Raw genomic sequence first — 27,719 nt, 5'->3', positions numbered from 1 at the left:
GGCTACTCCTGCAGCCGTGTACATAGATTTGAGAGCGGTCTCAATCTTGCGGGCAGCCGCGTCTTTTAAGGAGGCTGCCCCAGGGACAGGCAAGACTATCTTGCGTGATAATCTAGATAGCGATGCATCAACAATCGGTGGGTTTTACCATTTTTCCTATCATCCTGAGGAAAAGGGAAGGATGTAATTAACCTTTTAGGGATCTGAAACTTCTTGTCAGGATTAACCCAAGTTTCTTCAAATAGGGAATTTAATTCCTGAGATGCAGGGAAAGTACCAAGAGGATTTCTTTTTCACATTAAAATAAGATTACTCATCCTGTCCTGTCACTGTTTCATCCCTTATGTGCAGGACCTCCCTAATAGCTTCTATCAGAGCCTGTATTCCTTGTGACAGGGCTGCATCCCCCCCACCTAGTCCACCTCACCCTCCATTGGGTCTGACACATCATCATCATCAGTATCAGCCTGCAATATGTGGGCCAGTGAATGCTTTTGTAGACAAATGCCAAGGGTATGAGACGCTGGCATGGGACTTGAATCTCTATTCATCAGGTCATCCATAGACTGTCTTAACTGTAGCGTCTCTTTCTCAGTATGGGACAATTTATTAGAAATATCTGAGCTCATCCCTTTTAGAGAATCCAACCATGCTGGTTCGGATCTACTAGTCAGAGAATGTGTACTACCCTGAGTACATTGTAGTGATCCCCTGGAGAAGAAAAAATAAGATTTTACTCACCGGTAAATCTATTTCTCGTAGTCCGTAGTGGATGCCGAGACTCCGTAAGGACCATGGGGAATAGCGGCTACGCAGGAGACTGGGCACAACTAAAGAAAGCTTTAGGACGACCTGGTGTGCACTGGCTCCTCCCACTATGACCCTCCTCCAGACTTCAGTTAGGATACTGTGCCCGGAAGAGCCGACACAATAAGGAAGGATTTTGAATCCCGGGTAAGACTCATACCAGCCACACCAATCACACCGTATAACTCGTGATACTATACCCAGTTAACAGTATGAAATACAACTGAGCCTCTCAACAATAACCCTTTAGTTAGGCAATAACTATATACAAGTATTGCAGACAATCCGCACTTGGGATGGGCGCCCAGCATCCACTACGGACTACGAGAAATAGATTTACCGGTGAGTAAAATCTTATTTTCTCTGACGTCCTAAGTGGATGCTGGGACTCCGTAAGGACCATGGGTATTATACCAAAGCTCCCAAACGGGCGGGAGAGTGCGGATGACTCTGCAGCACCGAATGAGCAAACTCTAGGTCCTCCTCAGCCAGGGTATCAAACTTGTAGACTCTTGCAAAAGTGTTTGAACCAGACCAAGTAACAGCTCGGCAAATTTGTAAAGCCGAGACCCCTCGGGCAGCCGCCCAAGAAGAGCCCACTTTCCTCGTGGAATGGGCTTTTACAGATTTAGGGTGCGGCAGTCCAGCCGCAGAATGTGCAAGTTGAATCGTGCTACAGATCCAGCGAGCAATAGTCTGCTTAGAAGCAGGAGCACCCAGCTTGTTGGGTGCATACAGGATAAATAGCGAGTCAGTTTTCCTGACTCCAGCCGTCCTGGAAACATATATTTTTCAGGGCCCTGACTACGTCCAGTAACTTGATTTCCTCCAAGTCCCCAGTAGCCGCAGGCACCACAATAGGTTGGTTCACATGAAAAACTGATACCACCTTAGGAAGGAATTGGGAACGAGTCCTCAATTCCGCCCTATCCATATAAAAAAATTTAGATAAGGGCTTTTGCATGATAAAGCCGCTAATTCTGATACACGCCTGGCCGACGCCAAGGCCAACAGCATGACCACTTTCCACGTGAGGTATTTTAGCTCCACGGATTTAAGTGGCTCAACCCAATGCGACTTCAGGAAATCCAACACCACGTTGAGATCCCACGGTGCCACTGGAGGCACAAACGGGGGCTGACTATGCAGCACTCCCTTAACAAAAGTCTGAACTTCAGGCAGTGAAGTCAGTTCTATTTTGGAAGAAAATCGATAGAGCCGAAATCTGGACCTTAATGGAACCCAATTTTAGGCCCATAGTCAACCCTGACTGTAGGAAGTGCAGAAATCGACCTAGCTGAAATTCCTCCGTTGGGGCCTTCCTGGCCTCACAGCACGCAACATATTTCCGCCATATGCGGTGATAATGGTTTGCGTTCACTTCTTTCCTAGCTTTAATTAGCGTAGGAATAACTTCCTCCGGAATGCCCTTTTCCTTCAGGATCCGGCGTTCAACCGCCATGCCGTCAACGCAGCCGCGGTACGTCTTGGAACAGACAGGCCCCCTGCTGCAGCAGGTCCTGTCTGAGCGGCAGAGGCCATGGGTCCTCTGAGATAATTTCTTGGAGTTCTGGGTACCAAGCTCTTCTTGGCCAATCCGGAACAATGAGTATAGTTCTTACTCCTCTCCTTCTTATTATTCTCATTACCCTGGGTATGAGAGGCAGAGAAGGGAACACATACACCGACTGGTACACCCACGGTGTTACCAGAGCGTCCACAGCTATCGCCTGAGGGTCCCTTGACCTGGCGCAATATCTTTTTAGCTTTCTGTTGAGGCGGGACGCCATCATGTCCACCTGTGGCCTTTCCCAACGGTGTACCATCATTTGGAAGACTTCTGGATGAAGTCCCAACTCTCCCGGGTGGAGGTCGTGTCTGCTGAGAAAGTCTGCTTCCCAGTTATCCACTCCGGGAATGAACACTGCTGACAGTGCTAACACATGATTTTCCGCCCATCGGAGAATCCTTGTGGCTTCTGCCATCGCCATCCTGCTTCTTGTGCCGCCCTGTCTGTTTACATGAGCGACCGCCATGATGTTGTCTGACTGGATCAGCACCGGCCGGTGTTGAAGCAGGGGTCTAGCCTGACTTAGGGCATTGTAAATGGCCCCTAGTTCCAGAATATTTTTGTGTAGGGAAGTCTCCTGACTTGTCTATAGTCCTTGGAAGTTTCTTCCCTGTGTGACTGCCCCCCCAGCCTCGAAGGCTGGCATCCGTGGTCACCAGGACCCAGTCCTGTATGCCGAATTTGCGGCCCTCTAGAAGATGAGCACTCTGCAGCCACCACAACAGCGACACCCTGTCCCTTGGAGACAGGGTTATCCGCCGATGCATCTGAAGATGCGACCCGGACCACTTGTCCAACAGATCCCACTGGAAGATCCTTGCATGGGACCTGGCGAATGGAATTTCTTCGTAAGAAGCTACCATCTTTCCCAGGGCTCGCGTGCATTGATGCACCGACACCTGTATTTGTATTCGGAGGTCTCTGTCTAGAGACGACAACTCCTTGGACTTCTCCTCTGGGAGGAACCCTTTTTTCTTGTTCTGTGTCCAGAACCATACCCAGGAACAGTAGACTCGTCGTAGGAACCAGCTGCGACTTTGGAATATTCAGAATCCAGCCGTGCTGTTGTAGCACTTCCCGAGATAGTGCTACTCCGACGAACAACTGCTCCCTGGACCTCGCCTTTATAAGGAGATCGTCCAAGTACGGGATAATTATTTCGGCCATTACCTTGGTAAATACCCTCGGTGCCGGGGATAGACCAACGGCAACGTCTGGAATTGGTAATGACAATCCTGGTGAGGAAGGTAAATAGGGACATGCAGGTAAGCATCCTTGATGTCCAGTGATACCATGAAATTCTCCAGGCTTGCACTAATCGCCCTGAGCGATTCCATTTTGAACTTGAACCTTCGTATATAAGTGTTCAAGGATTTCAATTTTAGAATGGGTCTCACCGAACCGTCTGGTTTCGGTACCACAAAAATTTTGGAATAGTAACCCCGGCCTTGTTGAAGTAGGGGTACCTTGATTTCACCTGCTGGAAGTACAGCTTGTGAATTGCCGCCAGTACTACCTCCCTTTCTCCGAGGGCAGCAGGCAAGGCTGATGTGAGGTAACGGCGAGGGGGAGTCGCCTCGAACTCCAGCTTGTATCCCTGTGATACTACTTGCAGAACCTAGGGATCCACCTGTGGGCAAGCCCACTGGTCCCTGAAGTTCCCGAGACGCGCCCCCACCGCACCTGTCTCCACCTGCGGAGCCCCAGCGTCATGCGGTGGACTCAGAGGAAGCGGGGGAAGATTTTTGATCCTGGGAACTGGCTGTCTGGTGCAGCTTTTTCCTTCTTCCCTTGTCTCTGTGCAGAAAGGAAGCGCCTTTGACCCGCTTGCTTTTCTGAAGCCGAAAGGACTGTACCTGAAAATACGGTGCTTTCTTAGGCTGTGAGGGAACCGGAGGTAAAAAAATTTTCTTCCCAGCTGTTGCTGTGGATACGAGGTCCCAGAGACCATCCCCAAACAATTCCTCACCCTTATAAGGCAGAATCTCCATGTGCCTTTTAAAGTCCGCATCACCTGTCCACTGCCGGGTCTCTAATACCCTCCTGGCAGAATGGACATTGCATTAATTCTGGATGCCAGCCGGCAAATACCCCTCTGTGCATCCCTCATATATAAGACGACGTCTTTAAAATGCTCCATGTTAGCAAAATATTATCCCTGTCTAGGGTATTAATATTATCTGACAGGGTATCAGACCACGCTGCAGCAGCACTATTCATGCTGAGGCAATTGCAGGTCTCAGTATAGTACCTGAGTGTGTATATACAGACTTCAGGATAGCCTCCTGCTTTTTATCAGCAGGCTCCTTCAAAGTGGCCGTATCCTAAGACGGCAGTGCCACCTTTTTTGACAAACGTGTGAGCGCCTTATCCACCCTAGGGGATATCTCCCAACGTGACCTATCCTCTGGCGGGAAAGGGTACTTCATCATTAACTTTTTAGAAATTACCAGTTTCTTATCGGGGGAACCCACGCTTCTTTACACACTTCATTCACTCATCTGATGGGGGAACAAAACACTGGCTGCTTTTTCTCCCCAAACATAAAACCCCTTTTATGTGGTACTTGGGTTAATGTCATAAATGTGTAACACATTTTTCATTGCCGAGATCATGCAACGGATGTTCCTAGTGGATTGTGTATATGTCTCAACCTCGTCGACACTGGAGTCAGACTCCGTGTCGACATCTGTGTCTGTCATCTGAGGTAGCGGGCGTTTGAGCCGCTGATGGCCTTTGAGACGCCTGGGCAGGCGCGGGCTGAGAAGCCGGCTGTCCCACAGCTGTTGCGTCATCCAGCCTTTTATGTAAGGAGTTGACATTGTCGGTTAATACCTTCCACCTATCCATCCACTCTGGTGTCGGCCCCACAGGGGGCGACATCCCATTTATCGGCCTCTGCTCCACCTCCACGTAACCATCCTCATCCCACATGTCGACACAGCCGTACCGACACACCGCACACACACAGGGAATGCTCTGACTGAGGACAGGACCCCACAAAGTCCTTTGGGGAGACAGAGAGAGAGTATGCCAGCACACACCAGAGCGCTATATAATGCAGGGATTAACACTATAACTGAGTGATTTTTCCCCCAATAGCTGCTTGTATACACATATTGCGCCTAAATTTGGTGCCCCCCCCTCTCTTTTTAACCCTTCGAGCCTGAAAACTACAGGGGAGAGCCTGGGGAGCTGTCTTCCAGCTGCACTGTGAAGAAAAAATGGCGCCAGTGCGCTGTTTCTGTCTAGGAGCTCAGGAGAGCCCCTAGTGTGCATCCAGCTCAGCAGGGTTCAAGATTCTAACTGAGGTCTGGAGGAGGGTCATAGTGGGAGGAGCCAGTGCACACCAGGTAGTCCCAAAGCTTTCTTTAGTTGTGCCCAGTCTCCTGCGGAGCCGCTATTCCCCATGGTCCTTACGGAGTCCCAGCATCCACTTAGGATGTCAGAGAAACACTCTGCAGTGCATGAAACACACTCCTTGCCTGCCATTGTAATGTGAAAATATACACATACACACACACACACACACAAGAAAAGTTAAGCCCAGTTAACCCAAACAGAGCCTTTCTAGGGAGACACAGAGTATGATGGAGCCAGCCACACAGCGCCCTTCTTGCTAAAGCTGAGTTTAGCTGGGTCGCAGACTAAATACTATTAATAGGGTACTAGTATTTCTATACTGCTCCCCCCCTCCCTCCCCTGCTATGACCCCCTGGTACCACTGAGGTAATCTGGAGTCCTTGTGGAGGAGCTGCGTGTCTCTGTCAGGCTGTTCAGTGAGAGCTGCAGAGGGAAAATGGTGCTGGTGAGCCGCTGGATGCGCTCAAAGTGAAGCCCCGCCCCCGTAATGGCACGCGGTCTTCGTTTTTTTTTAAATATACTGGCTGAGGTTATATATGTGGTTTACAGTGGGTTAGAACCCCTGTAAACATAGTGCCAGTGTGGGTATAGTTGTGGCTTCAGCGGAGCATGTATGTCTCTGAAGCCTGGAGCCGCAGCCCGTCAGCACTGCGCTCCTACCCTCATGCCGCCATTACCGGCGGCGACCCGCTAACCGGGATGCCGGCCATCTACTCACCGCTCTTCTTACTTCTTGCTGTTAGGGGAGGTGGCGTGCTGCGGGTCTGTACGGTCGCCGTGGTGGGGCTTGCAAATAGGTCCCTCAGGAGCTATGTCCTGTCAGCGGGGAATGGGACCATTAACCCTAAAGGGGGTTGGGCTGTGCCCCCTCTCCTAAGTCCCACGAAGCAGGCAGGCTGGTGCCAACCAGACCTGCCTGAAAACAACAAACAGAAAATAAATGCAGAAAACTCTTCAGGAGCTTCCCTAATCGTGACCGGCTCCTCCGGGCACATTTCCTAATCTGAGTCTGGTAGGAGGGGCATAGAGGGAGGAGCCAGCGCACACTAATAATTTCTTAAAGTGCCCAAGGCTCCTAGTGGACCCGTCTATACCCCATGGTACTAATGTGGACCTCAGTATCCTCTAGGACGTAAGAGAGAGAAAGGGAACACAGTCCCAAACATGAACAAACGAACATAGGCGCATGGAAAAAGTATACAGTAAGTTTTTGAATTATTATTAATTATAGGAGGGAATAAAAAGCCAGGGAGGGAGAAAGGGAAGGGAAAGAAAAAGGAGGCCACAGATAAAGGGGAGAAAGCGTATTTCTGATTCGCAATTGTAGCTTGTTCTGTTTTTCACATTAAGGAAACATTTGGCAAACCACCATTTTTTTGGTGATTTTGCGCACACGGGTAGACCAGGGCAGAGAAACTGGCTCCTAAACTTAGTTAATTTCCTTGCCCATTTCTGTGTAGCTACCTTGTCAGTCTCACCCTTCCATGTTAATACATTAACATTGATTTTACAGATCTGCCTTTAGTTTTTGTAACATTACTGCGCAATATAGTGCTTATGTGTCATTGTTATCTAGCTGGCATTTGTGTCTTTTACTTGTCTGGGGGGGAGATCTATCAAACCCTGGATAGAGAGAAAATACCAAACAATCAGCTTCTGACATTTTTCAAACACAGCCTGTAACATGGCAGTTAGGAGAAGATTGGTAGGTTCTTAATCTCCCTCCAAAGTTTGATGCAACTCCCCCTTGATCACTTATTCTAGTGCAGTGGTTCTCAAACTCGGTCCTCAGGACCCCACACGGTTCACGTTTTCCATGGCACCCAGCAGCTGCACTGTGTATCACCAACTGCCACATTTTAAAAATGTACAGGTGACCTGAAAAACATGAACCGTGTTGGGTCCCGAGGACCGAGTTTGAGAACCTGTGTCCGAGTGGATGCAATACATATCATTGACAATCTGCAACATCAGCTGCAATAGCAGTGCCTGTTACCTAGCGTACCGAATATATAACACTTTATATGCCCTGAAGGGTTTTTGAATAGAAACATTGCAATTAAAACTGTGTTTGACGCCAAACTGGTTTAGTCGTGAACGCATATATTGTAATATTAATATGTTTCATCCATTTCTGTTCCAATAAAATGTATTATGCGAACAGTCCCAGGCTATCCTAATGGTAGATCAACAATGTCCAGGTAGATAGTCAATAGGCCAACATGTACAAAAGGTCAGCAGATGACAGTGCTTAAGGTCGACAAGTACAATTGTTGACACATTGGTTTTTTTGGGGGGTGGCACATATTACCCCAATTTACTTGATTTACTAGCCACCTGGACATCTATTGGGAATAGTAACCTGTGGCAAGCAAAACGAGCCAAGCAAGCCCATGAGGGTCCACGTTTGTACTAATTGTGGTCATATAACGTGGAATATACAAGATTTGGCCTAAAAACCCAACAATTTGCGTTGACCATTTTTGTCATGTCGATCTTTTTACCCTGTCGACCTATGAACCTTAACCACTCCCAGGCGCCAAAAGTGGCTGAAACTATTTAGGATGACTACGTTATACAATATTTCATGTGTATTGCAGTAAAATAACAATTTATTGCTTCAGTCTTAACCCTGTTGGGAACGAGAATAAACAAACACACACAACACCATGGCAACACAATGGCGGCCTTTCCTTATGGAAACCAGGAACAATCTCAGGGAGGATGGTAAGGAGCCGATACGGAATTCGGTGACACCCGATTCAACGATTCACATCTGTATAGGAACAGATCCTTTCCTGACTCTGTTTTACTCAATACAATGCAAGAACCAGGAGGATCAAACAGAAGTTATAACACGGGCATGAAGCTTATTAGGACAGATAATCAAGGTCTGTACATAATATATACAGTAAGTCCAACGACTTGACATTTTTCTGAAGTGGTTCTGTATGTATATTAACAAGGAAGCCAAACCAGGTAAAGTCATACAGACTTACATGTCGATCGTTATTGCACATTTAAGGACTGAAACACCTGGCTTCAAGGTGTGTGCCCGCCAACAACCTAAAAGGTTTTCCTACTTGTGAGTTTTAACGTGCGCCGACAGAGCCCCTTTGCTAACAAAACTCCAGCCGCATTGCAGACAGGAATAGGGCTTCTCTCCCGTGTGCCTCCGTCTGTGCACCACCAGATCGGAGTTCCTGATGAAGCCTTTCCCGCAGTCAGTGCAGGGGTAGGGTTTCTCTCCCGAGTGACTTCTCTGGTGCACAGCGAAGACGGAGCTGTTGGCGAAACGCTTCCCACATTCGGGGCAAGAGTACGGCCTCTCCCCCGTGTGACTTCTGTTGTGCACGGCCAGATCAGAGTTGCGGATGAAACATTTCCCACACTCGGAGCAGCCGTAGGGCTTCTTTCCTGTGTGGATCTTCTGGTGTTTGACTAATTCCGAGTTGCTGATAAAACATTTCCTGCAGTCAGTGCAAGAATAGGGCTTCTCCCCTGTGTGAGTTCTGTGGTGGATAACAAGACTTGAGTTGCTGACGAAACACTTCCCGCAGGCAGAGCAGGAATAGGGTTTCTCTCCAGTGTGATTTCGTTGATGTATCGCTAGGCTCGCATTAGTGATGAAACACTTGCCACACTCCGAGCACGAGTAGGGCTTCTCTCCTGTGTGGGTTTTCTGGTGTATGGCCAGATGAGAGTTCTGTATGAAGCACTTACCGCAGTCAGGGCAAGAGTATGGTTTCTCCCCTGTGTGACTTCTCTGATGTTTCACCAAACTCGAGCGAAACGCGAAACATTTCCCGCAATCGGTGCAAGAGTATGGTTTCTCCCCCGTGTGGATTCTTTGATGCTCGACAAGTTGCGAGCTGCTGGCGAAACACTTCCTGCAGTCCGGGCAGAAATAAGGTCTCTCCCCCGTGTGAATTCTCTGGTGCACCACCAGATTTGCGTTGCTGATGAAACATTTCCCACAATTGGTGCAACAGTACGGTTTCTCTCCGGTGTGGACTCTCCGATGCTGGACGAGGTGGGCATTGCTGGTGAAACGTTTCCCGCAACTCGTGCAGGAATATGGTTTTTCTCCTGTGTGGATTTTCTGATGTTCAAGAAGATGCGACTTCCTGACAAAACATTTCCCGCAGTCGGAGCAAACATAGGGCTTATCCGCTGTATGGTTCTTCCGATGTTTAACAAGATGGGCGTTGTGGGCGAAGCATTTACCACACTCGAGGCAACAGTGCGGCTTGTCGCCGGTGTGGGTTTCCTGATGCTGGGCAAGATGCGATTTTCTCATAAAGCACTTCTCGCACTCTGAGCAGGAGAAAGGTTTCTCCCCCGTGTGAGTTCTCTGGTGTCTAATAAGACTGGAGTTACTGCAAAAACATTTCCCGCAGTCGGCACAGGAGTAGGGCTTCTCCCCCGTGTGAATTCGCTGATGTATGACAAGATGCGAGTTATTGATAAAACCTTTCCCACACTCAGAGCAACAATATGGTTTATCTCCTGCCGTGGTCGGATGGTGAACAGCTGGCTGAGTTTCTTCAGATATATATCTCCCATACTCAGATATGTTTCCCGTGGAGTCAACTGAGGTAGATTCCTCCTTAATATGTGCAGATATATAAGGTGTCTGATCTGCGGAAGGATAAATATCAGTGTGTGTGAGCTTTATTTCATCCCATAAGACTGGTTCCTCCTTATTATGAGTAGATGTATATGGTGTATGATCTGATGTGGTTAGGACATCAGCGTCTGACGGGTCTCCTTCATCATATGAGACTGGTTCCTCCTTAATATAAATAGATGTACACTGTGTATGACCTATGGGTGTATAAATGTCAGTGTCTGTGAGGTCTTCTCCATCACATAAGACCGATCCCGCCTTAATATCAGTAGGTGTATACGGTGTATGACATGTGGGTGTATAGGCATCAGTGTCTGTGAGGTCTCCATCACATGAGTCTGATTCCTCCTTTATTATAACAGCTATATGATGTGTATTATCTGTTGGAGAATAAATGTCAGTATTGTTCAGACTTCCTTCTTCACATGAGGCCGATACTTCCTTAATATGAGTAGCTGTATACAATGAACGATCTTTCGGGGTATAAAGGTCATTGTCTGTGCAACTGCCTTCACCACATGAGACCGATTCCTCCTCCATATAAGCTGTTGTATGAAGAGTTGCAGAATTTTTGGGGAAATCTGTTCAAAAGAAAAAAAAAAAAAACAGTCATATTTTGATTATTTTACCCTGAGTAGTTCTGAGGCCACACCATGAAGTGGCCTCTCAAAAAGATCGTTAACGTGTGTGTTTCAAAATATATACCGTAACAATTTTTCCATTAGCAAATTCACAAAAATGTATTTACTAATTATGTTTTACTATAAAAGACAGAGATATGATGATGGCAAAATCTGAAAACAAAATATTCTGGTACCAAGCATTTTGGATACGGTAAACCGAGCTTGTATTACAGGTCACTAAATTCTGTACTCATGTAAAGTTTTCACATTTTTTTTTTTTTTTTTTTTTATTAATCACAAAATTTCAAAGTAACCAGCTTAAAAATTTACAGTAGGTGGTGTATATCTAGAAAAAAAGAAATCGAAAAATATAATAATAATAATAATAATAATAATAATAATAATAATTAAATAATCCAGAAAAAAATAAAATAGAAATCCATAAATAAAAAAAAACAGATATCCATAAATCCAATAAAAACATAGAGAGAGTCAGAAAACGAGAGAAAGAAATCCAGAAATCGAAGAAAAAAATAGAAATCTAGAATTAGAAGAAAAAATAGAAAGCTAGAAACAAAATTAGAAATCTGGAAATAGAAAAAAAATCCAGAAATCTATAGATAGAAGTCTATATAAAACTAAAGCTGTACAAAGCTAAATATAAATCTGCAGAAATACGTATATTTAGAAATATATATATATATATCTATATATATATCTATCTATCTATCTGTAGAAATCTAAATATCTGTAAAAATATAGGGTCGGGGTGAAGACTAGGGCCCTGTGAGAGTAGATCTGGCCCAAGAGGTAGCCATCACCGGAGACGGCAGGGGATAGAATGGACATACCATCCATGGTCAGTCTGGTGCCACTACCAGAATGGCGGTGACCCCTTCCAACTACAGCTTGTGAGGGACCCACGGAAAATGATGATTTGGGGGAAAAAGGTACACTAGGTGAAAACTCCACGGAACTGCAAGAGCGTCTATCAAGAAGGCTCCCAGATCCCTGGTGCAAGAACCATAGCTGAGAATCTTGTGGCTGTGTCTGGAGGCAATCAAGATGATTTTCAGACGGCCCCAACAGTGAACTAGCATCTGGAACACATCTGAATGAAGGGACCACTCTCCTGAGTGTATGTCTTGTCTGCTGAAGAAGTCCCCCTCCCAGTTCTGGACTCCTGAAATGTAAACCATAAACAGGGCAGGAAGGAAGCATTCCACCCACTGAAGGATTCGGCTGACCTCCTGCATGGCTCTCCGGCTTTTGGTACCTTCACAATAGTTGATGTAGGAGACTATGGTCGTGTTGTCCGACTGTACTCTTACTGGTTTGTTTTGAAAGAGATACTGAGCCTGACGAAGTGTGCAGTAGACAACCCGAAGTTCCAACTTGTTGATGGGCAGGAGTGCTTCTCGATCTGACCACCTTCCTTGGAAGGTGTGACTTCCAGTTACTGCTCCCCAGGCCTGGAAACTGGCGTCCATTTTGAAGAGAACCCAATCCAGGATCAGGAAGAGGCAACCTTTGATGAGGTGAGAGGACTGGAGCCACCAAAGGAGAGATAGATGTGCCTCATGTGACAGGACAAAATCTGAGATTTGAGACCAATCCAGGAGCTCTAGCTGCAGGGTTCGGGAATGGAATTGAATATATTCCACTATGCCGAAGGTGGAGACTAGCTTTCCCAGAACCGGCATACAGAAGTAAATCGAGACGATTGAATTAGGGACTGGAGGGAGTCCTGCTTGTCCCTGCGAAGAAAGACTCTGAGTTTTGGAGTTCAGAAGAGCCCCTAGGTGGAGCATTCTTGAGACTGAGCAAGGCTGGACTTGCGCCAATCTATTATCTGTGTGTCTGCAGCAAGTCCATGGTGAGATGCAGATGTTCCCATATTGTCTCCGCAGACTGAGCCAGCAGAAGGTTGTCCAAGTGAGGCATAATTTGGATCTCCCTGCGGCGAAGGTCAGCCGCCATCAGAGCCAAGACCTTCGTGAACACGATGTGCCGGAGAGAGTCCAAAGGGCAACATTTGAAATTGGAAGTGCTCCCTCTGTACTGCAAACTGAAGGAACCTTTGATAAGCCTCTCTAATGGGAACATGCAAACAGGCGTCCTGGATGTCCAAAGAAGCCATAAAATTGCCCCATTCCATGGTTTGCATGATAGAGCGTATTGATTCCATTTTGAAACTAGGAACCCTGTGGTACAGGTTGAGAGTTTTCTGATTGAGTATGGGATGGTAGGATCAATCTAGTTTTTCAACAAATAATATGTTGAATAGAACCCTGTTCCCTTCTGGGGTCTGGGAACTTGAACTATAGCATTGGAGGACAGAAGGCTTGAGATGGAGGCCCTGAGAGCGCCTGCTTTGTCAACGTCAGCTGGAAGACCAGTGAAAAAGAAGTGAGTGAGTTGGAGGGCATTCCCAAAAGGATAGAGAACACCCCGGGGACACAATGCCTCATATCCAGGCATCTGGAGAAGGTTCCAGCCAAGCATCGGTGAAATGCACAGCCGCCCACCCCGGAAGTTCCCAGGAGTGACTGGTCCCATCATGCCGCTGGTTTGGGTGCATGGCAGCGACTTGACCAAGCCTGGCGTCCTGAGGACTTTGGGGTTTTGGAGATGGAGCCCTGAGATCTTAAGTAAGGTTGACCTCTTACTTTTCCATGTGGATGAGAGGATCAAAAGATGAATCCCTTGCTCTGTGGAGCTACAGATGGTAGGAACACTGGGCCTAATTCAGAGTCGATTGCAGCAGCAAATTTGTTAGCAGTTGGGCAAAACCATGGCCCTCATTCCGAGTTGTTCGCTCGGTAAAAATCTTCGCATCGCAGCGATTTTCCGCTTAATGCGCATGCGCAATGTCCGCACTGCGACTGCGCCAAGTAAATTTGCTATGCACTTAGTAATTTTACTCACGGCTTTTTCATCGTTCTGGCGATCGTAATGTGATTGACAGGAAATGGGTGTTACTGGGCGGAAACAGGCCGTTTTATGGGCGTGTGGGAAAAAACGCTACCGTTTCCGGAAAAAACGCAGGAGTGGCCGGAGAAACGGAGGAGTGTCTGGGCGAACGCTGGGAGTGTTTGTGACGTCAAACCAGGAACGACAAGCACTGAACTGATCGCAGATGCCGAGTAAGTCTGAAGCTACTCAGAAACTGCTACGAGGTGTGTAATCGCAATATTGCGAATACTTCGATCGCAATTTTAAGATGCTAAGATTCACTCCCAGTAGGCGGCGGCTTAGCGTGTGCAACTCTGCTAAAATCGCCTTGCGAGCGAACAACTCGGAATGAGGGCCCATGTGCACTGCAGGTGCGGCAGATATAACATTTGCAGAGAGAGTTAGATTTGGGTGAGTTATTTTGTTCTGTGCAGGGTAAATACTGTCTGTTTTATTCTTACACTGCAATTTAGATTTCAGTTTGAACACACCGCACCAAATCTAACTCTCTCTGCACATGTTATATCTGCCCCCCTGCAGTGCACATGGTTTTACCCTCACTGTCTTAGAAGCTGCGACCATGACAGCGGTTTTTTTTGTCTAGCTCAGTGGTCTCCAAACTTTTTTGAATCACGGCGCCCTAGAATATCAGAATTTTTTTCACGGCACCCCTAGGCCAAAAATTTCTTATTGAGAAATTTAGAAGAAATATTACATTAAGTAGATCACGCTTATATGTCATCCTTAGGGTCAGTTGTGTGGTGAGGGACAAGATTTGCTTCTGTTTGGCCACATATTTTATGACTGGCAGCCACCAGCACTGGTTTTGCCTACTATATTGACCATGAATAATTTGAATTGGTCCTGGACCACCAACCCAGGGCACCCCTGCAAGTGTCCCGAGTCACCCCAGGGAGCCACGGCACACAGTTTGGGAACCTCTGGTCTAGCTCCTGTCCAAAGAGGATCTCACCTGAGAAGGGTAGATTCTCTAGGTTTTTTTTGGATTTGTTATAAGCGAGCCAGGTGCAAAGCTAGAGTGCTCATCTGGCTGCTACTGCCAAAGCAGAACCTTGGAGGAGAGGACACCAGAGTCAATAGCGGTGTCGCCCAAGTGAGCTCCTGCTTCTTAAATATGGTTGACTTCGGAAAAGAGACTGGATCTGCAAATGTCTGAGCCAAGCCCATCGTCCAAGGAGTCAGTCAATTTGCATATGGCTTTAGCTACACAAGCTGATGCCAATGCAGGGCACAGGGCTGCTCCTGAATTAGTGAAGACTTACTAAAATCCATTCTCTAATTTGCTGTCTGTGGTAACCCTGAAGAAGGCCGCAATAGGAAAGGGAAGTATGGTCGACTTAAAGCACACAATGTGGGCTTTCACTGGAGGGGGAGACTCCCACTTTTTCTTTGTCTACTTGTGTGAGTGGATAAGAGGACAAGAGTCGTTTAGACAGTAGAAATGTTTATTTGGGTGAGACCAGGCCTACGCCAGGAGAACCTCCAACTGAGCCGAGGAAGGGAACACTGTTGGCTCTTATTACTTCCATTTGAAGAGGGTCACCTCAGAGGTGGGTGAGATCTCTGAATCTTTGACGTGTAAAGCTGAGCAGAATGCTTTGACTAGGACATCCACATCGGCCTGGGCTAAGCGATCATCTGGAGCTGAGGCACAGTCCACCTCAAATGTTTGTGATACCTCATCCTCTAGGTCCAACTAGGTCAGACTAAAAATTGTAGTCCGAATGGAGAGAAGGGGAGATATCCCTGGAGGACCTTTGTCTGGAGGAAGGCTCTAGCATGCTCTGTAGAGAGTTAGAGAATTGAACCAGACCCTGAAGGATTGAGATAAGCCGTGAACCCCGTCTGGTTCTGAGAGAGGAGGTTGAGGGTCCACTATAGTGGTCCGGGCATTAATAGGCTGGCATTCCCCCGTGGCCAATTATGGAGGAGGAGAAGATGCTGCCAACTGAGATTACAGCTCCCGCATGACAAATGACAAGGAGGTCGCCCACTCGAGCTCCTGTGAGGGAACCTCCTCAGAGCATCGATGACACAGGCCAGTGTGGTCCTGCACCAAACAGGAAAAGTTTTCCTTATAGGATCTGCAAGTGAAAGCCTGCAGCACAGAAGCACCCCTCTCCTGGGAAGCTTTTGATGAGGTTCCCTTGGAAGACATAATTTTACTGAAATATAATTGAACACACAGTCCCACAGTAAATGAACTAAGTGGTAGTATGGGTCCAGAGCACTGAATGATAGAACTACAAATAAATGAATAAATAGTCTTGTGTAACCAAATTACTGAGAGGCCCTTACCACCGTGCGGAGATACTGACCCAGTCACCAGTGCACCAGTGGCAAGAACAGGGAGATGGAGCAGACAGCGGGAACATGTATAACGCTTAACACTGACTGCCCAAAGAGAAAGTAAAAAGTTTCAAAATAAAAGTTAAAAGCAAGGAATTTAAAACCAGGCTGCTTTAGAAAGCCCCCTAAAAAACATGTCCAGATCCTTGGGCACCAAAGAAAAAAAACTCGCTTCCCTGGGCTGGGGGTGGGGTATATGGGAGGAGGAGCTGAATCCAAAAAGAAGTTAAATCTATGGCGCTGGCCCCCGAGCTCCACTCTATACCCACGGGTTACCAGTGTCCCCCAAGGGCACAGAAAAAAAGGACTTTACAGGTACTGACAAAATCCCCTATATATATATATATATATATATATATATATATATATATATATATATATATATACATATATTTGTGTGTGTAAAAATCAAAAATCTAAATCTATATGTATATAATATATCTGTATGAACATATGTGTCTGTATAAATATATCCACCGATTAGCCATAACATTAAAACCACTGACAGGTGATTAACATTGATTATCTCGTTACAACAGGGTCATGGAAGCCTACGGCTCGCCCATCTGCTCTTATCCCGCAGAAGAGCTACTGTAGCACAAATTGCTGAAAATATTTATGCTAGCTATAACAGAAAGGTGTCAGAACACACAAGTGCCCAGGCTGACCCCTTTCCACCACCAAAACCGTCTACAATGAGTTCATGAGCCTCAGAACTGGACCATGGATGGAGCAATAGAAGAAGGTGGCCTGGTCTGATGAATCATGTTTTCTTTAACATCATGTAGATGGCCAGGTGTGTGCATTGTTTACCTGGGGAAGAGATGGTAGCAGGATCCACTATGGGAAGAAGGCAAGCCGAGGGAGGCAGTGTGATGTTCTGGGCAATGCAGGGAAATCTTGGACCCTGGCATTCATGTGTACGTTATTGCAGACCAAGTGCACCCCTTCATGGCAACAGTATTCCCTGATGGCAGTGGCCTCTAGTCAGCAGGATAATGAGCCCGGCCACACTGCAGCACTTGTTCAGGAATGGTGTGAGGAACATGACAAAGAGGTCAAGTTGTTGATTGGCCTCCAAATTACCCAGATCTCAATCTGGTCCAGCATCTATGGGATGTACTGGAGAAACAAGTCCAAGCCTTGGAGGCCGCACCTCACACCTTACAGGACTCAAAGGATCTGCTGATAGTGTCTCGGTGCCAGATGCCACAGGACACCTTCAGAAGTCTTGTGGAGTCCATGTCTCGATGGGTCAGAGCTGTTCTGACGGCAAGAGGGGGAGCTACACAATATTAGCCAGGTGGATTAAACATTATGGCTGATCAGTGTGTCTAAATCTGTATCAATCTATATATATGGTGTATGTACAAAAGTAAGGCAATAATTAAACCTACCCAGTGATATGTGGGATTAGTGACTATCCATAATCATATCCTTGTAGAGATCCTTGTGTCCTTCTAAATACTCCCAAACATGGACAAAAATTAATGTGCCATTCTCAGCAGCTGAATGATCTTGTTGGTGAGTTCCAGGATCTTCTGGTCATTGTGCCTCTCATGTATCAGTGAGTGAGGTGGAGGCACCGTGATGGGGCTCTGGGTCCTGCTCAGTCCTCCTGACACACTGGGGTGGACGCTGGGCGTCTTACTCTCACCAGATGTCTTCCATACTACTGTGTGATCCTGTGTGTCGGCAGCCGGGGCACTGCTGCGTTGACAGACACAACAGTGATTTCACAATGACCGACTCTAAAGTCTTAATTTCCCTGTACTAATGGAGATGCTTTGTCTTCTATGAATGAACTTTTCATTTTCCCCAGCAGGATCACTTATATAAGTCAGAGGTCTTCTCAGGACTAACCCTGCCAAATATATGAAATTAAATTATAAGGTCATTACATGTTCTCAAGTTGGCCTTCCACAGATACAATGATGATTATAATCTCAGCAAGATGTAACGTCATTGTAACCTTAGACAGCTCCTCTACCCTTTTGTGATAACATAAAATGTAGTGCAGGGGTTTTGGGGACAAAAATAGCTGTCACATTCTAGATGAGGGGGGGGCAGTAAAGGGTGAGCTTTACAAGTCAGCAATAGCAGTTTATGCAATAGGTGGTCACATCCTATAATAATAGTATAACATAAAAGATGTAGGGACGGTGTAATAGGGTAACACAGGAGGTGTGAGGACGGTGTAATAGGGTAACACAGGAGGTGTAGCATCGGTGTAACAGGGTAACACAGGAGGCATAGGGTAACACAGGAGGTGTAGGGTCGGTGTAACAGGGTATACGGTCAGGATGCCGGCAGTCACTCAGCATCCCCATCATAAGTACACGGGGACTGTCAGTGCTAAGTGCTAGCCAACGGGAAGGGGGAGAGGTTAGGTTTAGGCACCCCCCCCCCCCCCCCCCCCTGGGGACGGTTAGGCTGCGCGGAAAGGAGGGTTAGGGTTAGGCTGAGGGGGAGAGAGGGGTTAGGTTTAGCCAGCGGGGAAGGGAGGGTTAGGGTTAGCCAGCGGGGAAGGGAGGGTTAGGCTGCAGGGAGGGGGGGGGATGTTAGGCAGCGGGGAGGGAGGGTTAGGCAGCGGGGAAGGGAGGGTTAGGCAGCGGGGAAGGAAAGATTAGGGTTAAGGCAGCGGGGAGAGGGGGTTAGGCAGCGGGGAGAGGGGGTTAGGGTTAGGCAGCGGAAAGAGGGGGGTTAGGGTTAGGCTGCGGGGAAGTGATAGGTTAGGTTTAGGCACCCCCGGGGATGGTTAGGGTGCGGTGAAGGGAGGATTAGGGTTCGGCTGCAGGAGAGGGAGGGGTTAGGATTATATTTATCAAGCCCCTGTCGGAATTCTCTGCATCGGGATGCTGAGGTTGGTCTCCTGACCGCCGGCATCCCGAATGCCGGTAAATGATAAATCATGACACCCTATAATAGGTATAGTAGATGCAGCAGGGATAGTTTTAATAGGATAGGATTATATAGAGGGATATATGACACAGTATATAGGGGCAAGGCCTGCGCTTAGAATATAATAAGGATAATGAGCATTTAATAAGGACAATGGGGACAGAGAGACAACAACAAGATGGTGGGGTGATGATAGGAGGGTACAGACATTTCTCTCACCAGCAGAGACTCACTCATCACCCGGCCCGGGCAGTGGGTCTGTATGGTATGGAACGCTCTTTCTGCAACACCCGCCCGACATTCCCCGTCGAACACAGCAACGTCTAACAATGTAGCAGGAGCGGGAGGGTGGAACCAAGAGTGAAAAATAAGGGGGAAAATAAACAAAGCACAATCCTGTCGTTGGAACGCACAACCCGGATGTCAGGTGGAACGCACAACCCTGAAGTCGGGTGGAACGCACAACCAGGAAGTCGGGTGGATCGCATCCGTTCCGCCTCTTGTTTTTATCAGATATAATTTTTTATTCCGTACCGCATATACCTAATTTAAACTACTGACACTGAGCGAGGATGGCCGAGCAGCACAGCCTCCTGGTGCTCTGCACGGCCACACGGCATATAGATAGATTGGGGCATTACCTCACCAATACATGACAAAGGGACCTGTGGCATTACAATGCGAAATGTCAAAAGTACAACAAAGGTTTCTACTTGTGAGATTTCACGTGTCCAGACAAAGCGTCCTAGATCACAAAGCGTTCGCCGGGCTCAGGGCTTGGGTACATTTTATCCCTGATATCGGACCAGATCTGAATTACAAATGGAGCATTTCACGCACTCAGGGGGTAATTCCAAGTTGATCGCAGCAGGAAATTTTTTTAGCAGTTGGGCAAAACCATGTGCACTGCAGGGGAGGCAGGTGTAACATGTGCAGAGAGAGTTAGATTTGGGTGGGGTGTGTTCAATCTGCAATCTAATTTGCAGTGTAAAAATAAAGCAGCCAGTATTTACCCTGCACAGAAACAAAATAACCCACCCAAATCTAATTCTTTCTGCACGTTATATCTGCCTCCCTGCAGTGCACATGGTTTTGCACAACTGCTAAAAAATTTCCTGCTGCGATCAACTTGGAATTACCCCCTCAGTGCAATAATATGACCACAGTATAATGCACAAATGAGTATAATTCATATAGGTGCTCAAATGTAGAATATTAGAATGGTAGTAATAAAATCAAGGAATAAAATAATATGTCCCTTCTGCATTCTTAATACACATAGTTCCTGAGTTCAGTCCTTGGCCTTCCAACAGCAAGCATGGCGAATAAGGAGCTGCCATTTATTACCCATGCTATAAGTCACCTAAGTGATCAGGGAGCTGTACAGAGTCTCTGGCCTCCAGGTCCCAGGCATGTTCCGAGCACTCGGTGACTTGTAATATCCATATAACGTACACAGCTAATGATCACCTCGTAGTGTTTTATCTTAAAACAATATGCGGACAGCGTAGAAGGATTTCATTCTTTACATTTCACCTTTTTATTTTACGCAGTATTTAATATTATTACCCTAATTATGCTGTTATTCTCTATATATATACCCAGTGTTAGGCTCAGGAGCTCCCCCTAGTGGACAATATAATCACACCGGTGATGCCATGAATGTAAAGTCCGTTGCAAAAATCAGCTGGAAAGTAGAACCCGGAAGTCAGCTGGAACGCAAGATACGGAAGTCAGTTTGTACGCAGAATCCGGAAATAAGCTGGAACGCAGAACCCGGAAGTTAGTCTGGCAGTAACAGGAAAGGGAATGGATTTCAGGAAAGAAATGACTGCATGTGACTGGTGTAGAACGGCTGCAGGTCAGTACTGGATTATCCCAATGTGCTATGAGAAGGTGCACAGCAATCAGCAGGGGTAGTCAGATGGTGGCTCTGTAGACATCTATGTAGAGCATACTTTCCTACCTTACCCTCTCCATGAGGGAGAAAATGCTCTGTTCCTGGGCTTTCCTGGTAATGTATGATTCCCATCACCTGTGGTGAGCTAGTTAATTGATAAGAAAGGTGTTTCACCACAGGTGATGGCAATCATACATTACCAGGAAAGTCCAGGAACAGAGCATTTTCTCCCTCATGGAGAGGGTCAGGTAGGCAATTATGACGTCAGTGGGTTAACCATCGATGGTACCATTGATGGTTAACTATAGATGGTATAAAACCATCAACAGGGGAACCATTGATGGTGTCACCCACCGATGGTCATCCCTGTTCTATTACTCAATGGGCCAGTCAGAGGTGGCGGTGGTGCTTTGTGGGCCGTCGGGCAGCTCGGCGGTGGATCGGCCAATGTGTAGGGCCCATAACCTGGCGGCGGGGGGGCAGTGACGGGGGGAGTTAAGTTACTTCACTCCTTCCGTCACACGGCTCCATAGAACTGCAGGCAAATATGGATGAGATCGTTCCTATTGGCCTGCATGCACAGCCGACGGGGCACCAGCGATGAACAAGCGAGGGGCCGCGCATCGTTCATCGCTGGTGCCTCCACACTGCACGATATGAACGTTATCTCGTTCATTAATGAACGAGATCGTTCATATCGTGCAGTGATGTCGGCCATTGTGTAGAGTCTATTGGTGTTGTGCTTGTACCTCCTGACTTCTCGGCTGCCAATCAGATACCTGAGGGTTTATTTACTAATTGGTGCATTTACAAACTGCCAATCTTCTGTGGTCCTACTGCGGAATTTAAAGCGGCAATATATTTAAAGGGTGATATATGGCATGTATTTGCCTTTGTAAGAAAAAATATATTAAAAAAATGGTGCTTTAAAGTAACAAAACCTCTGCAAGACCATAAAAAAAACTTCAGTTTGTCATAGCGCCGTGTGTTAAATAATCCCCCAAGATCATATCCAGGGCCTGAATCATAGATATTCTGGTTGGCGGAAAGATGATTGATGTCATGTAATAGGGCGATCTCTTATATCTGGGCAATGTTATGTCGCACTTTACCTGTACTTCAGTTGGTTTAATCCTCACACTGTAATTCCGTTGATTTCTGCCTCATATGGATTAAAATCTTGTGACAGAAATTGCAATCTACGATTCCATTGCCTTAATCCACATATATTATACACATTGTTATGTACAGTAATCACACATTGTATAACTGCATGGCGTACTATGAAATGTGGATTTATCAGTAATACTGGATTTTACTTTGATCAGAGTTAGCACGTATCAGTCATGATGTTCTATTTGACATGTCTATCATGCAGGTACAGGGGCATTAAGTGACAACTTCGTTGGATGTCAGCTGAAGACCAGAGTTTGCATAGATCATCTAACTGATCCACTGAGGATGGATATGGACAGAAGTCCTGTTACCGAGAGCATATTACATATCACTCTGGAGATTATCTACCTGCTGACTGGAGAGGTGAGGGAGTCTGGGAGCTTCACCGTGGCATTACTTTTATCTCTAGTACTGACACAGGGACCTGACTGGGGAGATGAGGGAGTCTGGGAGCGTCACAGTGCCATTACTTTGATCTCTAGTACTGACACAGGGACCTGACTGGGAAGGCAAGTGGGTCTGGGAACGTCACAGTGATGTCACTCATATCTCTATTACTGATGCAGGGACCTGACTGGGGAGGTGAAGGAGTCTGGGAGTGTCACTGTGACATCACTCTTATTTCTATTACTAACACAGGGACCTGACTTAGGAGAAAAATTAGAAAATTAAGGACCAGACAAGACCATGCTTTCTATAATTTTTTTCTCAACATATAGGATAACACAGTAATGAAGAAGACCTCAGGAGAGGGTGTGACACCCAGCAGCTGCCTCTATGAGTCAGGTGGACTGAACAGTGCCCAGAGCCCCATCCCGGTGCCTCCACCTCACTCACTGATACATAAGAGACACAATGACCAGAAGATCCTGGAACTCACCAACAAGATCATTCAGCTGCTGACTGGAGAGGTGACTGCTGGGAATGGGGCATTATACAGTAACACCAGGGGATGTGTCTGGGTGATGACTGGAGAGGTGACTGCTGGGAATGGGACATTATACAGTAACACCAGGGGATGTGTCTGGGTGATGACTGGAGCGGTGACTGCTGGGAATGGGACATTATACAGTAACACCAGGGGATGTGTCTGGGTGATGATTGGAGAGGTGAATGCTGGGAATGGGACATTATACAGTAACACCAGGGGATGTGACTGGAGAGGTGACTACTGGGAATGGGACATTATACAGAAACACCAGGGGATGTGTCTGGGTGATGACTGGAGAGGTGAATGCTGGGAATGGGACATTATACAGTAACACCAGGGGATGTGTCTGGGTGATGACTGGAAAGGTGACTGCTGGGAATGGGACATTATACAGTGACACCAGGGGATGTGTCTGGGTGGTGACTGGAGAGGTGAATGCTGGGAATGGGACATTATACAGTAACACCAGGGGATGTGTCTGGGTGATGACTGGAGAGGTGAATGCTGGGAATGGGACATTATACAGTAACACCAGGGGATGTGACTGGAGAGGTGACTGCTGGGAATGGGACATTATACAGTAACACCAGGGGATGTGACTGGAGAGGTGACTACTGGGAATGGGACATTATACAGAAACACCAGGGGATGTGTCTGGGTGATGACTGGAGAGGTGAATGCTGGGAATGGGACATTATACAGTAACACCAGGGGATGTGTCTGGGTGATGACTGGAAAGGTGACTGCTGGGAATGGGACATTATACAGTGACACCAGGGGATGTGTCTGGGTGGTGACTGGAGAGGTGAATGCTGGGAATGGGACATTATACAGTAACACCAGGGGATGTGTCTGGGTGATGACTGGAGAGGTGAATGCTGGGAATGGGACATTATACAGTAACACCAGGGGATGTGACTGGAGAGGTGACTGCTGGGAATGGGACATTATACAGTAACACCGGGGGATGTGTGTGGGTGATGACTGGAGAGGTGAATGCTGGTAATGGGACATTATACAGTAACACCAGGGGATGTGTCTGGGTGATGACTGGAGAGGTGAATGCTGGGAATGGGACATTATACAGTAACACCAGGGGATGTGACTGGAGAGGTGACTGCTGGGAATGGGACATTATTCAGTAACACCAGGGGATGTGTTTGGGTGATGACTGGAGAGGTGAATGCTGGGAATGGGACATTATACAGTAACATCAGGGGATGTGTCTGGGTGATGACTGGAGAGGTGAATGCTGGGAATGGGACATTTATACAGTAACACCAGGGGATGTGACTGGAGAGGTGACTGCTGGGAATGGGACATTATACAGTAACACCAGGGGATGTGTCTGGGTGATGACTGGAGAGGTGAATGCTGGGAATGGGACACTATACAGTAACATCAGGGGATGTGTCTGGGTGATGACTGGAGAGGTGACTGCTGGGAATGGGACAGTATCCAGTAACACCAGGGAATGTTGCTGGAGAGGTGACTGCTGGGAATGGGACATTATACAGTAACATCAGGGGATGTGTCTGGGTGATGACTGGAGAGGTGACTGCTGGGAATGGGACATTATACAGTAACACCAGGGGATGTGTCTGGGTGATGACTGGAGAGGTGACTGCTGGGAATGGGACATTATACAGTAACATCAGGGGATGTGTCTGGGTGATGACTGGAGAGGTGACTGCTGGGAATGGGACAGTATACAGTAACACCAGGGGATGTGTCTGGGTGATGACTGGAGAGGTGACTGCTGGGAATGGGACAGTATACAGTAACACCAGGGGATGTGTCTGGGTGATGACTGGAGAGGTGACTGCTGGGAATGGGACATTATACAGTAACACCAGGGGATGTGTCTGGGTGATGACTGGAGAGGTGAATGCTGGGAATGGGACATTATACAGTAACATCAGGGGATGTGTCTGGGTGATGACTGGAGAGGTGACTGCTGGGAATGGGACAGTATACAGTAACACCAGGGAATGTTGCTGGAGAGGTGACTGCTGGGAATGGGACATTATACAGTAACACCAGGGGATGTGTCTGGGTGATGACTGCTGGGAATGGGACATTATACAGTAACACCAGGGGATGTGTCTGGGTGATGACTGGAGAGGTGACTGCTGGGAATGGGACATTATACAGTAACATCAGGGGATGTGTCTGGGTGATGACTGGAGAGGTGACTGCTGGGAATGGGACATTATACAGTAACACCAGGGGATGTGTCTGGGTGATGACTGGAGAGGTGACTGCTGGGAATGGGGCATTATACAGTAACACCAGGGAATGTGTCCAGGTGATGACTGGAGAGGTGACTGCTAGGAATGGGACATTATACAGTAACACCAGGGGATGTGTCTGGGTGATGACTGGAGAGATGACTGCTGGGAATGGGACATTATACAGTGACACTAGGGGATGGGCGATGACTGGAGAGGTGAATGCTGGGAATGGGACATTATACAGTAACATCAGGGGATGTGTCTGGGTGATGACTGGAGAGGTGACTGCTGGGAATGGGACAGTATACAGTAACACCAGGGAATGTGTCTTGGTGATGACTGGAGACGTGACTGCTGGGAATGGGACATTATACAGTAACACCAGGGGATGTGTCTGGGTGGTGACTGGAGAGGTGAATGCTGGGAATGGGACATTATACAGTAACACCAGGGGATGTGTCTGGGTGATGACTGGAGAGGTGAATGCTGGGAATGGGACATTATACAGTAACACCAGGGGATGTGACTGGAGAGGTGACTGCTGGGAATGGGACATTATACAGTAACACCAGGGGATGTGTCTGGGTGATGACTGGAGAGGTGAATACTGGGAATGGGACATTATACAGTAACACCAGGGAATGTGTCTTGGTGATGACTGGAGAGGTTACTGCTGGGAATGGGACATTATACAGTAACACCAGGGTATGTGTCTGGGTGATGACTGGAGAGATGACTGCTGGGAATGGGACATTATACAGTAACACCAGGGTATGTGTCTGGGTGATGACTGGAGAGATGACTGCTGGGAATGGGACATTATACAGTAACACCAGTGGATGTGTCTGGGTGATGACTGGAGAGGTGACTGCTGGGAATGGGACATTATACAGTAACATCAGGGGATGTGTCTGGGTGATGACTGGAGAGGTGACTGCTGGGAATGGGACATTATACAGTAACACCAGGGAATGTGTCTTGGTGATGACTGGAGAGGTGACTGCTGGGAATGGGACATTATACAGTAACACCAGGGGATGTGTCTGGGTGATGACTGGAGAGGTGACTGCTGGGAATGGGACATTATACAGTAACATCAGGGAATGTGTCTTGGTGATGACTGGAGAGGTGACTGCTGGGAATGGGACAGTATACAGTAACACCAGGGGATGTGTCTGGGTGATGACTGGAGAGGTGACTGCTGGGAATGGGACAGTATACAGTAACACCAGGGGATGTGTCTGGGTTATGACTGGAGAGGTGACTGCTGGGAATGGGACATTATACAGTAACACCAGGGGATGTGTCTGGGTGATGACTGGAGAGGTGACTGCTGGGAATGGGGAATTATACAGTAACACCAGGGAATGTGTCCGGGTGATGACTGGAGAGGTGACTGCTGGGAATGGGACATTATACAGTAGCACCAGGGGATGTGTCTGGGTGATGACTGGAGAGGTGACTGCTGGGAATGGGGCATTATACAGTAACACCGGGGGATGTGTCTGGGTGATGACTGGAGAGGTGACTGCTGGGAATGGGGCATTATACAGTAACACCAGGGGATGTGTCTGGGTGATGACTGGAGAGGTGACTGCTGGGAATGGGACATTATACAGTAACACCGGGGAATGTGTCTGGGTGATGACTGTATCATTGTGTGTGTCAGGTTCCTATAAGGTGTGAGGATGTCACTGTCTATTTCTCCATGGAGGAGTGGGAGTATATAGAGGAACACAGGGGTCTTTACAAGGACGTGATGATGGAGAATTACCGGCCCCTTACATCACTGGGTAAGAGGAGACTGTCATGTAGTGTAATGGAGAGAGCAGCTATGAGGCCACCTAGATACACATCACCTGATAATCACATATATACAATGTACTCAGTCACTGTGTGTCTCCTACAGATGGGGCCAGTAACAGGAATACCCCAGAGAGATGTCCCCGTCCTCTTTATTCCCAGGAGGAGAATCACAGTGTCCCACAGGAGTGTAAGGTAATACTATTCAGGATCTCGGCAAATACAAAAGTGACCCTACTTTTTTGTATTTGGTGGAGAAACTCTTTGGATTTTGTACACTTATATTCTTGTAATTTAATTTAATTAAATCGGACATTAATAAATGTGTGTTTCTCTGACGTCCTAGTGGATGCTGGGGACTCCGTAAGGACCATGGGGAATAGACGGGCTCCGCAGGAGACTGGGCACTCTAAAGAAAGATTTAGGACTATCTGGTGTGCACTGGCTCCTCCCCCT

The 27,719-nt window shown here is 47.3% G+C and overlaps 2 protein-coding genes across 10 annotated transcripts in view; one reads left to right on the top strand and one right to left on the bottom strand.

Moving 5' to 3' along the window:
* Nucleotides 1–8,334: 8,334 nt before the first annotated feature.
* On the bottom strand, nt 8,335–20,912 carry LOC134983953 (zinc finger protein 883-like). 5 transcript variants are annotated; one of them, XM_063949584.1, is made up of 3 exons: nt 20,821–20,912; nt 17,716–18,182; nt 8,335–10,951 (listed from the first exon to the last, which is right to left on the bottom strand). In XM_063949584.1, exon 3 carries the CDS (start codon nt 10,908–10,910, stop codon nt 8,820–8,822), a length of 2,091 nt encoding a protein of 696 aa, XP_063805654.1. In that variant the 5' UTR covers nt 10,911–10,951; nt 17,716–18,182; nt 20,821–20,912; the 3' UTR covers nt 8,335–8,819. The 5 variants fall into 5 exon arrangements, with proteins under 5 accessions (XP_063805654.1, XP_063805653.1, XP_063805651.1 ...); XM_063949583.1 differs by lacking the exon at nt 20,821–20,912 and adding an exon at nt 19,428–19,596; XM_063949581.1 differs by lacking the exon at nt 20,821–20,912 and adding an exon at nt 19,439–19,596.
* LOC134983951 (zinc finger protein 189-like) overlaps nt 20,782–27,719 on the top strand; it is a 207,351-nt gene continuing 200,413 nt past the window's right edge. For 2 of the 5 annotated variants that reach the window (XM_063949580.1, XM_063949577.1), the window contains exons 1-5: nt 21,483–21,570; nt 22,498–22,658; nt 23,015–23,206; nt 27,130–27,253; nt 27,370–27,458. In XM_063949580.1, coding sequence (XP_063805650.1) covers nt 21,501–21,570; nt 22,498–22,658; nt 23,015–23,206; nt 27,130–27,253; nt 27,370–27,458 — 636 coding nt within the window. In that variant the 5' untranslated portion in view covers nt 21,483–21,500. Of the gene's footprint in view, nt 21,116–21,482; nt 21,571–22,497; nt 22,659–23,014; nt 23,207–27,129; nt 27,254–27,369; nt 27,459–27,719 lie in introns of those variants that run through there. The other 3 variants (XM_063949576.1, XM_063949579.1, XM_063949578.1) reach the window with 3 other exon arrangements.

The sequence above is a fragment of the Pseudophryne corroboree genome (genome assembly GCF_028390025.1).
Source record: "Pseudophryne corroboree isolate aPseCor3 chromosome 3 unlocalized genomic scaffold, aPseCor3.hap2 SUPER_3_unloc_3, whole genome shotgun sequence".
Taxonomy (NCBI): Eukaryota; Metazoa; Chordata; class Amphibia; order Anura; family Myobatrachidae; genus Pseudophryne; species Pseudophryne corroboree.
This window is presented reverse-complemented; position numbering and strand designations above follow the sequence as displayed.

Excerpts from the sequence above, each read along its gene's own strand:
- LOC134983953 (XM_063949584.1), bottom strand. The coding sequence starts at position 10,910 with ATGGAGGAGGAATCGGTCTCATGTGGTGAAGGCAGTTGCACAGACAAT.